The 13,590-nt window shown below is 35.6% G+C and overlaps 1 protein-coding gene across 1 annotated transcript in view; it reads left to right on the top strand.

Moving 5' to 3' along the window:
- The window catches only part of LOC113883814 (ATP-binding cassette sub-family A member 3-like), a 201,960-nt gene that overhangs the window by 92,198 nt on the left and 96,172 nt on the right, over positions 1-13,590 (top strand). The window contains exon 12 of the mRNA XM_027527832.1: positions 3,868-3,996. Coding sequence (XP_027383633.1) covers positions 3,868-3,996 — 129 coding nt within the window. The remainder of the gene's footprint in view (positions 1-3,867; positions 3,997-13,590) is intronic.

Here is a 13,590-nt window from a genome sequence, read left to right as displayed (position 1 = left end):
GTTTGTGTTCTGCTTTTTAGAACATAATTTCACATTAAAATTCTCTAATACTCTATAGTCCATGTTCTTGTCTTTTCCAAAGTGACATGGTATTTCTAATTGTTGTATAATGTTCCTTTTAATAGCCATATGGTAATATGCTGTAATTAACATAGTCATTTTCTTTTCTTTTCTTTTCTTTTTTGAGTCTTCAGTCAAATAGCCTGATTTAGATATCTTTGAATATAGTTTTCCATTTTGGAGCACATATTTTTAATCATCCAAATAGATGAAGAAAAATCATTGAGCATCCATTTATGATACAGACTCAACAAAGTGGGTAAGAGGGAAATGACCTCAACATAATAAAATCCACATATTGCAAGCCTACACGTCATATCATCATCACCAGAGAAAAGCTGAATGTTTTTCTTTTAATGTCAGGAACAAGACAAGGATACCCACTTTGCCACTCTTATTCAGCACAATACTGGAAATGCTACCTACAGCAATTAGGCAAGAAAAAGAAATTTAAAAGCATCCAAATCATGAAAGAAAACGTAAATTTGTCACTATTTGCAGACAACATGGTTATATATATAAAACACTAAAGACATCTCAAAAAACTATTAGTACTGATAAACAAATTTAGTTAAGTTTTAAGATACAAAATCAATGTATAAAAATCTTTTCTGGAATTTTACTGGTGGTCCAGTGACTACGATCCACACTCCCAATGCAAGGAGCCTGGATTTGATCCCTGGTTGGGGAACTAGAGCCCACATGCTGCAATTAAGAATTTGCATGCAGCAATGAAGACCTGGCACAGTCAAATAAATAATTTTTTAAAATCTGTTCTGTTTCTATATACTAATAACAGACTATCAGAAAGGGGAATGTAGAAAAAAGACAATTACATCAAAAAGAATAAAATACTTTTGGAATACATTTAACAAAGAAGTTAGAACACCTGTACAATGAAAAGTATGAGACATGATTAAAACAGATTGAAGAAGACACAAATAAATGAAAGATATTTCATGCTCATGGATTGGAAGAATTAATACCATTAAAATGACCATATTAACGAAAGCAATCTACAGGTTAACTGCAATTTTATCAAAACTCCAGTGACACTTTTAACAGCAACAAAACAATCCTAAAAATTGTATGGAACCACAAAAGATTGCAAATATCCAAAGAGTCTTGAGAAAGAACAAAGCTGGAGACATCAAGCTTCCTGATTTCAAACAATACTACAAAAATATAGTCATCAAATCAGGATGGTATTGTCATAGAAATGGACACATAAATCAATGGAACAGAATAGGGAGCCCATAAATAAGCCCACGTTTATATGTCCAACTAATTATTTATGACAAAGGAGCCAACAATAAACTAAGAAGAAAGCACAATCTCTTCAATAAATCGTGTTGGAAAAACTAGACAGCCACATGCAAAAGAATGAAAAAACCACTATTTTACATCATATACTAAAATCAACTCAAAATCATTTAAGACATGAACATAAGACCTGAAACCATAAAACTCCAGAAGATAGAAGAGGCAGCAAGTTCCTTGACATTAGTCTTGGCTATAATTTCTCTATTTGACTCCAAAAGGAAAGGCAACAAGATCAAAAATAAGTGTATCTATGTCAAACTAAAAAACTTTTGCATAGTAAAGTGAAAAGGAACCTACCAAATGAAAATATTTGCAAAATGTATTTCTGACAAAGTTAATATCCAAAATACATGAAGAATTCCTATAACTCATTAGCAAAAAAAAGCAATTAAAAATGGACAGAGGATCTAAAGAGACATTTTTTCATAAAGACATACAGATGGCCAACACGTACATGAAAATATGCTCAACATCACGTCATCAGGGAAATGCAAACCAAAACCACAATGACATAACTTTACATCTGTTGCTCCTGCTGCTAAGTCGCTTCATTCGTGTCCAACAATGTGTAACGCTATAGACGGCAACCCATCAGGCTCCCCCGTCCATGGGATTTTCCAGGCAAGAGTACTGAAGTGGGGTGCCATTGCCTTCTCCATTACATCTGTTAGAATGGCTATTATTAAAAATACAAGAAATAACAAGTATTGCCAGAGATGTGGAGAAAAAGGAACCTTCAGGAAATGTAAATTGCTGTAGCCACTATGGAAAATAGTATGGAGGATCCTCATAAAATAAAAATAGAACAACCATATCACTCAGCCATTCCAATTCTCATATATGTCTGAAGGAAATGAAAACACTAACTCAGAAAGATGCACACCCCCACATCAACGTTTGTTGTGGCATTATTTACAATAGCCAAGACATAGATGAAAAACCTACATATTCTTTGATGGATGATTAGATAAGGAAAACGTGGAGTTGATCTTCCTACCAACTTGGATAATTCATCTTGGAATTATCATATGAATGCAAAATTTCTGTCCTATTTAAGCTTTTTTTATGTCTCATGTCTCAATTGCTTAGTCATGTCTGACTCTTTGTGACCCCATGGACTATAGCGCACCAGGCTCCTCTGCCCATAGAATTTTCCAGGCAAGAATGCTGGAGTGGTGTGCCATTTCCTACTCCAGGGGATCTTCCTGAGCCAGGCATCAAACCCATGTCTCTCGTGTCTCCTGCATTAGCAGGCAGATTCTTTACCACTAGTGCCACCTGGGAAGCCTTTAAAATTCTTCACAGCCTCTTTTACAAAGCAAGTTAGCCTTTACCCTAATTTACTGTCTGGTCCTCTGACCAGCAGCATCACCAGCATCACCTGGGAATGTGTTCAAAGTGCAAATAGATGAATGAAGTAGTATATTGTACAGTGAAATATTATTCAGACATAAAAAAGGAAACAAATCTGACCATTTGTGATAGCATGGATGGACCTCAAGGGCATTATACTAAGCAAATAAATGAGATAAAGACAAATGCTACATAGTCTCACTTTTATGTGGAATCCTAAAAAAATAAAACAACTTAAGCCACTCATAAATACAGAAAACATATTGGTAGTTCTCAGAGACAGGGGATGGGGACTAGGCTGAACAGATGAAAGGGGTCAAAGGTACAAACTTCCAGTTATAACCTGAACAAGTCATGGGATTGTAATGTATAACATGATGACTACAGTTACTGTACTGTAAATTTGAAGGTTGCTAAGAGAGTAAACCTTTAAGTTCTAACAGTAAGAAAAAGATTATAACTGTATGGTGCTGGATGTTAACTCTAGTTAACTCTAGTTTTTTTCTTCATCATTTCACACTATATACAAATGTCAAATTACATTGTACACTTGAAATTACTATGTTATATGTCAATATCTCAATAAAAAAGAATATATTCTTCAATAGGATCAATGATTCAAGTGTTTTAAATGGTTTTATAGTTTCATTTTTTACATATTATCAAATAATTTCCCACAAGACCTGAACTGATTGTTATTAATATTTAAATTTCTTCAGGACAAAAGTTACATATTCCAGATCTTATTTTTTCCTTAGCATCTACACAGTACCTAATATGGTTCACATATGTAGTAATTGACTGATTGCAATGCAAATACATTGAAATATAGCAAATATTTAAATGTTTTTATTACCAATATAACCCAATCCATTGTAGAAAATTAATATATTTAAGCAAAAATGAAAATAAAAAGAAATTTAAGACAGCTAATCCTGCCACTGAGGTGTAACTATTGATACTTTCCTGTAACTATTCTTTTACAAGAGACAGTGTTAATTCTTTTGAGTAATTCACAAATAGGCTGAATTTGAGATGTTAACTTGCAACATCTTATGCTTTCTTACCAAAGTTCAGTTCTGTCATGTCTTTGGCTTGTTTGTAGGTCATTACCCTCCTACCAGAGGAGAGGTTTTTATTGATGGATATGACATCACAAAGAATATAACTGAAATTCGAGAAAATCTGGGCTTTTGCCCACAGGGCGACTTATTGTTTAATGACTTGACACTATCAGAACACCTTTTCTTCTACTCTATGGTGAGTCAAATTTTTAAAAATTATACAGTAAATTTACCTTTTTAAATATACAGATCTGTGAATTTTAACTCACTTAACCATCAGCACAATCACGATACAAGACGTTTCATCACCCCAAAACACTCCCTCACACTCTTCCTTTGTAGTCATCCCTCTCACACTCCCCCCGCCCCCCGCCTGCCGATAACTACTGGGAAAATCTACTGGTCTATTCTTTATCACTGTTGTTTTGTCACGTTGAGAATATTATATAAATGGAATCAAATAGTATGTAACCTTTAGAGATTATCTACTTACACAGAGCATAGTGCCTTTGGGATCTTTTCTATGCTGTTGCGTGATCAGCAGTGTGTTTCTTTTAATTCCTTAGTAATATTTCATGTTTGGAGGTAACACAGTATACCAACTGAAGGACACTGGGTTGTTTCCAAGCATAATGAATATAAATAAATGTGTTCTGAGTTTCATGTACAAACGCAGCTTTTATTCCTCTCAGAATAGGATTACTGCATCATATTTTAAGTGTTTAACTTTATAAGAAACTGCTAAACTGCTCTCCAGAGTGCCATTTTGCCCTCCAACCAGCAAAGAGAATTTCAGTTGCTCCACATAATTGCCAGAATTTGATATTAATACTTTTTAAAAATTAACCACTCTAATAGACATGTAGTTTAATTGTGGTTTCAATTGTCATTTCGTGGATAGCTAATGATGCTGATCATTTTCCTGTGCTTAGTTGCATTTTTACAGTCTTTTTGATAACATATTTGTTCAGACCCTCTACCCTCTTTTAAAAATATGAGTTGTTTCGTTATTATTGAATTGTTGAGAATTCTTTATATATTCTGGATAAATGTCTTTGATGGATATTCTTTGCAAATGTTTTTCCCAAACTGTAACTAGTCATTTCATTTTCTTGACAATGTCTTTGGCAGAAAATAAGATTTTAAATATTAAAATCAAATTTATCATGTTTTTCTTAATGTTCCTGCCCTTGCTGTCTTTTCTGGAACTCTGTGCCTGACCCCAAAACATGATTTTATTTTATATTTTCTTCTAAACTTTTGTAATTTTACATATTACACATATCTATGATCCATTTTGAGTTACTCTTTGTATAAGATGTAAAGTTTAGATCTGTATTATTTTTTGCATGTAGATGACTAATTGTTCTAACAGCATTTTTTGAAAATACTACTCTTTCATCTTTCAATTGCCTTTTGTGCATTGGTCAAAAGTCAAGTGGTCATACTTCTGTTGGCTTATATCTGAACTCTTTTCTGTCCCATTGACTTATGTGTATATCTCTTTACAAAAAGTCTCAATATAGATAGTGCTATTCATCCAACTATATTCTTCTCCAAAAGCATTTTATCTATTAAACTGTTTGGCCTTTCCTGAAAATCTTTTGTATTATATTTTATATATCTACAAAAATTTGCTGTGATTCTTATCAATATTACATTAAATCTACACATCACTTTGGAGAGAATTAACATTGTTATTATGCTGAGATTTCAAATACTTAAACACAGTATCTCTTTTCATTAAATTAGATCTTTGATTTTTCCTGCTGCTGCTGCTAAGTCACTTCAGTCGTGTCCGACTCTGTGCAACCACATAGGCGACAGCCCACGAGGCTCCTCCATCCCTAGGATTCTCCAAGCAAGAACACTGGAGTGGGTTGCCATTTCCTTCTCCAGTGCATGAAAGTGAAAAGTGAAAGTGAAGACGCTCAGTCATATCTGACTTTTAGTGACCCCATGGACTGCAGCCTACCAGGCTCCTCTGTCCATGGGATTTTCCAGGCAGGAGTACTGAAGTGGGTTGCCATTGCCCTCTCCATTGATTTTTCCTAGCGTAGTATAATTGCTTTACAATATTACCTTAGTTTCTGCTATACAATGAAGTGAATCAGCTCTATGTATACATATCCCTTCCCTCTGAGCCTCCCTTCCACCTCCCTGTCCCATCCTTCTAGGTCATCACAGAGCACCAAGCTAAGCTGCATGTGCAATACAGCAGCTTCCCACTAGCTATCTGTTTTATGCATAATAGTGTATATATGTTATCACCATTTTTAGGTTTCATTATACAGATCCCATTGGAGAAGGAAATGGCAACCCACTCTAGTATTCTCGCCTGGAAAATCTCATGGACAGAGTAGCCTGCTGGGCTACAGTCCACGGGTCTGCAAATAGTAGAACACAACATAGTGACTGAGCACATACAGATCCAGTACCTATTTAAATGTGTGTGTGTGTATTTCATTTCATGATTTGGAACTTTAAGGAATTTTTATTTCTAGTTGTTTATTAATTGCACATAGAAAAATGATTGATATTTGTGTGTTGACCTATTATCCTCTGACCCTGCTAAGCTCACTTGTTAGGTTTAGGAGTGTTTTGTAGATTCCTTGGTTTTATACATAGACAATCAGGTCATCAGAGAATATGGACGGTTTCTTTTATGAGTGCCAATCTATGCCCTTTATTTCTTTTTCTTAACATGTTTCACTGGTTAGGGACAGTATGATAATGAATGTGATTATTGAGAATGGACATTCTTGACTTGTTCCTGATCTCATAGGGAAAGAATTTGGTCTTTCTTCATTAAAATTTTTTTTACGTATATAATCTTTATCACCTTGAAGAAATTGTTTCTATTTTGATTTTGCAGAGAGTTTTTATTGTTTGATCAGAGTCTCTTCCTGCATCTATTAATGAGTATGTGGTTTTTCTTCTTTTAGACTATTTTTACACATGGTGGATTGATTGATTTTCAAATATTGAGCCAGCCTTACATTCATAGGATAAATTTCACTTGGTTGTGGATTTTTTAAATATACAATTCAATTGGATTGATAATATTTTGTTCAGAACTAAGTTTGTGAGGGATGTTCACCTATAGTACCCTCTTTTTGATTTGACTTTGTCTGTTTTGGTATCAGAGTAGTACTGGCTTCATAAAATGAGTTGAGAAGTGTTCCTTCCCCTACTATTATATGGAAGAAATTATGTAGAATTTTTTATTTTTATTTAATTAAATAAGTAATTTTAATTTATTTATTCTTTAAATGTTAGGTAAAGTTTAGTAGTAAAATCATCTGAACCTGAAGATTTACTTTTTGATTTTTTTTAATATAAATTTATTTATTTTAATTGGAGGCTAATTACTTTACAATATTGTATTGGTTTTGCCATACATCAACATGAATCTGCCACAGGTGTACATGTGTTCCCCAACCTGAACCCCCCTCCCCATACCATCCCTCTGGGTCATCCCAGTGCACCAGCCCCGAGCATCCTGTATCCTGCATCAAACCTGGACTGGCAATTCGTTTCTTATATGATATTATACATGTTTCAATGCCATTCTCCCAAATCATCCCACCCTCGCCCTCTCCCACAGAGTCAAAAACACTGTTCTATACATCTGTGTCTCTTTTGCTGTCTCGTATACAGGGTTATCATTACTATCTTTCTAAATTCCATATATATGCATTATTATACTGTATTGGTGTTTGTCTTTCTGGCTTACTTCACTCTGTATAATAGGCTCCAGTTTCATCCACCTCATTAGAACTGATTCAAATGTATTCTTTTTAATGGCTGAGTAATACTCCATTGTGTATATGTACCACAGCTTTCTTATCCATTCATCTACTGATGGACATCTAGGTTGCTTCCATGGCTTGGCTATTATAAACAGGGCTGCGATGAACATTGGGGTACACGTGTCTCTTTCAATTCTGGTTTCCTCAGTGTGTATGCCCAGCAGTGGGATTGCTGCGTCATAAGGCAGTTCTATTCCCAGTTTTTTAAGGAATCTCCACACTGTTCTCCATAGTGGCTGTACTAGTTTGCATTCCCACCAACAGTGTAAGAGGGTTCCCTTTTCTCCACACCCTCTCCAGCATTTATTACTTGTAGACTTTTGGATAGCAGCCATTCTGACCAGCATGAATAGTGGTTTTGATTTGCATTTCTCTGATAATGAGTGATGTTGAGCATCTTTTCATGTGTTTGTTAGCCAACTGTATGTCTTCTTTGCAGAAATGTCTGTTTAGTACTTTGGCCCATTTTTTGATTGGGTCATTTATTTTTCTGGAATTGAGCTGCAGGAGTTGTTTGTATATTTTTGAGATTAGTTGTTTGTCAGTTGCTTCATTTGCTATTATTTTCTCCCATTCTGAAGGTTGTACTTTCACCTTGCTTATAGTTTCCTTTGTTGTGCAGAAGCTTTTAAGTTTAATTAGGTCCCATTTGTTTATTTTTGCTTTTATTTCCAATATTCTGGGATGTGGGTCATAGAGGAACCTGCCGTGATTTATGTCGGAGGGTGTTTTGCCTATGTTCTCCTCTATCAAACTATAGATTCAATTATATTTAAGAACTAATCAGTGATCCAACACTAACACTTTCGGGTCTATATCCAAAGGATACAAAATCAGGATGTTGAAGAGATACCTGCACTCTTATTCATGATAACCAAGATAGAAACAACCGAAATGTCCATCAGCAGATAAACGGATAGAGAAAATGTAATGTATCTACATGTGATGGTTGTTTAGTCACTAAGTCATGTCCAACTCTTGCAATCCCATAGACTATAGCCCGCCAAGCTCCTCTGTTCATGGGATTCTCCAGGCAAGAATACTGGAGTGGGTAGCCATTTCCTTATCCAGAGGATCTTTCGACCCAGGAATTGAACCCGGGTCTCCTGCATTGCAGGCATATTCTTTATCGACTGAGCTATGAGGGAAGACAGCCTTGTAAAAAAAGAAGAAAGTCCTGACATTTGTGACAACATGAATTAACCTAAAGGACATCATGCTAAGTAAAATAAACTAGATTCAGGATGACAAATACTGCATGGTCTCACTTATACATGGGATCTAAAGTAGTCAAACTCATAGGAGCAGAGAATAGAATGGTAATTACCAGGAGCTGGGGATAGAGGGGCAGTGCAGAGATGTTAGTCAATTGATTGAACAAAGTATTAGCTAAGGACAAAGAATAATTTCTGGAGATCTAATGCACAGCAATGAGACTATAGTTAACAATACTGTGTTGTATACTGAAATTTTCTAAGAGGTTTGATCTTAACTGTTTCTCACTACAGGGAGAAGAAAGGAAGAAAATGGAAATTATGTGAGGTGATGGATGTGTTAATTATTAGCTTGATTGTGGTGATAATTTCTACATAATATACATGTAAAATTATACACCTTAAATGCTTACAGATTTAACTTATCAATTGTATCTCCATAAAACTGGGGAAAAATAAATTTAATCTACTTAATATTTACAGGAATATTCAGAGGTTATCTATTTCAAATTAGGCAAGCTATGGTACTTTGTGATTTTTGAGAAATTGTTGTATTTCTTCTAAATTGAAATCTTATGAACATTTGCAGAATTCCCTTATTACCCTTTTAATGTCTCTCTTCTTCCTGATATTGACAGGTTGTAATTCTCTTTTAGTCTGTAATTCTAATTAAAATTTTATTCCTTTTTAACTTTTCAAAGAATCTGCTTTTATTTTATTCTTCTCTCTTACATTTTGCTTTTTATTTCATTTATTTTTTTTAAACAAAAAGGTAATTTACTGAGACAATATGGTGTAGCTCAGAAAATCCAAGAGAAACTGGGAAAGTAGATTTAAAACTGATGAGTCAGCTAAAAGGAGCCTTGAAGTGTGAAAAAGTGAAAGTGTTAGTCACTCAGTCATGTCTGACTCTTTGCAACCCCATGGACTTTAGCCCACCAGGCTCCGCTGTCCATGGAATTCTCCAGGCAAGAATACTGGAGTAGGTTGCCATTTCCTCCTCCAGGGGATCTTCTAGAGGAATCAAGCCTGGGTTTCCTGCATTGCTGGATAATTCTTTACCATCTGAGCCACCAGAGAAGCCCCTAGAGGGAGACTTAAAAGCAGGAATTTCACATCAGCAGGAATTTCACATCAGATGTGCCTAATTGCTAGAAAACTTTGTTTCTTTTATATTGAAATATTTAGCTTAACATTCAAAGTTCTGTAGAAAGTCTGAATTGGATGAGCTTGGTTCTGTCTGCTCTTTCACGATACAAGAGAGGAAAGAGGAAGGATATGGGGCCAAGATCCTTCAGGGGCCCATTGACTTCCTCAATTGAAGAGTTACCACCCAGTTGAGTAAACTAGATTATGACTACAAAAAGCTCTTATGAAGAGAAGGTTCTCAGACTCAAAAGAAGGCATCAAGATTGTTGGGGTGAAAGGCCCGTGCCTTGTTTATCTGCTGTGGATTTTTCAACTTTGGCACTATTGACGTTTGGAGGAGAATCATTCTTTGTTGTGGAGAGCTGTCTTGCAGAATGTGTAGCAGTGTCCTGGTCTCTACTGAGTAGATGCCAGTAGCAGCACTTCCTCCCCTTCCATATCTCTGGGGTCGGGGGTGGGGCAAAAATCACCCAAGGTTGAGACCTAGAAGACTGGTTCATATCCCAGGGGCCCTCTGAATGTTATGCCTTCTTAGGTCTTTTTTTTTTTTTTTTAACTTTACAATATTGTATTGGTTTTGCCCTATATCAAAATGAATCCACCACAGGCATACATGTGTTCCCCATCCTGAACCCTCCTCCATCCCCATTCCATCCTTCTGGGTCATCCCAGTGCACCAGCCCCAAGCATCCAGTAACCTTCATCGAACCTGGGCTGGCGACTCATTTCATATATGATATACATGTTTCAATGCCATTCTCCCAAATCATCCCACCCTCTCCCTCTCCCATAGAGTCCAAAAGACTGTTCTATATATCAATGTCTCTTTTGCTGTCTTGTATACAGAGTTATTGTTACCATCTTTCTAAATTCCATATATATGCATTACTGTACTGTATTGGTGTTTTTCTTTCTGGCTTACTTCACTCTGTATAATAGGCTCCAGTTTCATCCACCTCATTAGAACTGTTTCAAATGTATTCTTTTTAATGGCTGAGTAATACTCCATTGTGTATATGTACCACAGCTTTCTTATCCATTCGTCTACTGATGGACATCTAGGTTGCTTCCATGTCTTGGCTATTATAAACAGTGCTGCGATGAACATTGGGGTACACGTGTCTCTTTCAATTCTGGTTTTCTCGGCATGTATGCCCAGAAGTGGGGTTGATGGGTCATAAGGCCGTTCTATTTTCAGTTTTTTAAGGAATCTCCACACTGTTCTCCACAGTGGCTGTACTAGTTTGCATTCCCACCAACAGTGTAAGAGGGTTCCCTTTTCTCCACACCCTCTCCAGCATTTATTGCTTGTAGACTTTTGGATAGCAGCCATTCTGACCAGCATGAATAGTGGTTTTGATTTGCATTTCTCTGATAATGAGTGATGTTGAGCATCTTTTCATGTGTTTGTTAGCCATCTGTATGTCTTCTTTGGAGAAATGTCTATTTAGTTCTTTGGCCCATTTTTTGATTGGGTCATTTATTTTTCTGGAATTGAGCTGTAGGAGTTGCTTGTATATTTTTGAGATTAGTTGTTTGTCAGTTGTTTCATTTGCTATTATTTTCTCCCATTCTGAAGGCTGCCTTTTCACCTTGCTTATAATTTCCTTTGTTGTGCAGAAGCTTTTAAGTTTAATTAGGTCCCATTTGTTTATTTTTGCCTTTATTTCCAGTATTCTGGGAGGTGGGTCATAGAGGATCCTGCTGTGATGTATGTCAGAGAGTGTTTTGCCTATGTTCCCCTCTAGGAGTTTTATAGTTTCTGATCTTACGTTTAGATCTTTAACCCATTTTGAGTTTATTTTTGTGTATGGTGTTAGAAAGTGTTCTAGTTTCATTCTTTTACAGTTTTCCCAGCACCACTTGTTAAAGAGATTGTTTTTAATCCATTGTATATTCTTGCCTCCTTTGTCAAAGATAAGGTGTCCATAGGTGCATGGATTTATCTCTGGGCTTTCTGTTTTGTTCCATTGATCAATATTTCTGTCTTTGTGCCAGTACCATACTGTCTTGATGACTGTGGCTTTGTAGTAGAGCCTGAAGTCAGGCAGGTTGATTCCTCCAGTTCCATTCTTCTTTCTCAAGATGGCTTTGGGTATTTGAGGTTTTTTGTATTTCCATACAAATTGTGAAATTATTTGTTCTAGCTCTGTGAAGAATACTGTTGGTAGCTTGATAGGGATTGCATTGAATCTATAGATTGCTTTGGGTAATATACTCATTTTCACTATATTGATTCTTCCAATCCATGAACATGGTATATTTCTCCATCTATTAGTGTCCTCTTTGATTTCTTTCTTTTATAGTTTTCTATATATAGGTCTTTAGTTTCTTTAGGTAGCTATATTCCTAAGTATTTTATTCTTTTCATTGCAATGGTGAATGGAATTGTTTCCTTAATTTCTCTTTCTATTTTCTCATTATTAGTGTATAGGAATGCAAGGGATTTCTGTGTGTTGATTTTACATCCTGCAACTTTACTATATTCATTGATTAGTTCTAGTAATTTTCTGGTGGAGTCTTTAGGGTTTTCTATGTAGAGGATCATGTCATCTGCAAATAGTGAGAGTTTTACTTCTTCTTTTCCAATTTGGATTCCTTTTATTTCTTTTTCTGCTCTGATTGCTGTGGCCAAAACTTCTAAAACTATGTTGAATAGTAATGGTGAAAGTGGGCACCCTTGTCTTGTTCCTGACTTTAGAGGAAATGCTTTCAATTTTTCACCATTGAGGATAATGTTTGCTGTGGGTTTGTCATATATAGCTTTTATTATGTTGAGGTATGTTCCTTCTATTCCTGCTTTCTGGAGAGTTCTTATCATAAATGGATGTTGACTTTTGTCAAAGGCTTTCTCTGCATCTATTGAGATAATCATATGGTTTTTATTTTTCAATTTGTTAATGTGGTGTATTACATTGATTGATTTGCGGATATTGAAGAATCCTTTCATCCCTGGGATAAAGCGCACTTGGTCATGGTATATGATCTTTTTAATGTGTTGTTGGATTCTGGTTGCTAGAATTTTGTTAAGGATTTTTGCATCTATGTTCATCAGTGATATCGGCCTGTAGTTTTCTTTTTTTGTGGCATCTTTGTCAGGTTTTGGTATTAGGGTGATGGTGGCCTCATAGAATGAGTTTGGAAGTTTACTTTCCTCTGCAATTTTCTGGAAGAGTTTGAGTAGAATAGGTGTTAGCTCTTCTCTAAGTTTTTGGTAGAACTCAGCTGTGAAGCCGTCTGGACCTGGGCTTTTGTTTGCTGGAAGATTTCTGATTACAGTTTCAATTTCTGTGCTTGTGATGGGTCTGTTAAGATTTTCTATTTCTTCCTCATTCAGTTTTGGAAAGTTGTACTTTTCTAAGAATTTGTCCATTTCTTCCATGTTGTCCATTTTATTGGCATATAATTGCTGATAGTAGTCTCTTATGATCCTTTGTATTTCTGTGTTGTCTGTTATGATCTCTCCATTTTCATTTCTAATTTTATTGATTTGATTTTTCTCCCTTTGTTTCTTGATGAGTCTGGCTAATGGTTTGTCAATTTTATTTATCCTTTCAAAGAACCAGCTTTTGGCTTTGTTGATTTTTGCTATGGTCTCTTTTGTTTCTTTTGCAT

This window comes from Bos indicus x Bos taurus, chromosome 25, assembly GCF_003369695.1.
Source record: "Bos indicus x Bos taurus breed Angus x Brahman F1 hybrid chromosome 25, Bos_hybrid_MaternalHap_v2.0, whole genome shotgun sequence".
Lineage (NCBI taxonomy): Eukaryota > Metazoa > Chordata > Mammalia > Artiodactyla > Bovidae > Bos > Bos indicus x Bos taurus.
The sequence above is the reverse complement of the archived record's forward strand: the minus strand, read 5'-3'. Positions and strand labels throughout refer to the sequence as shown.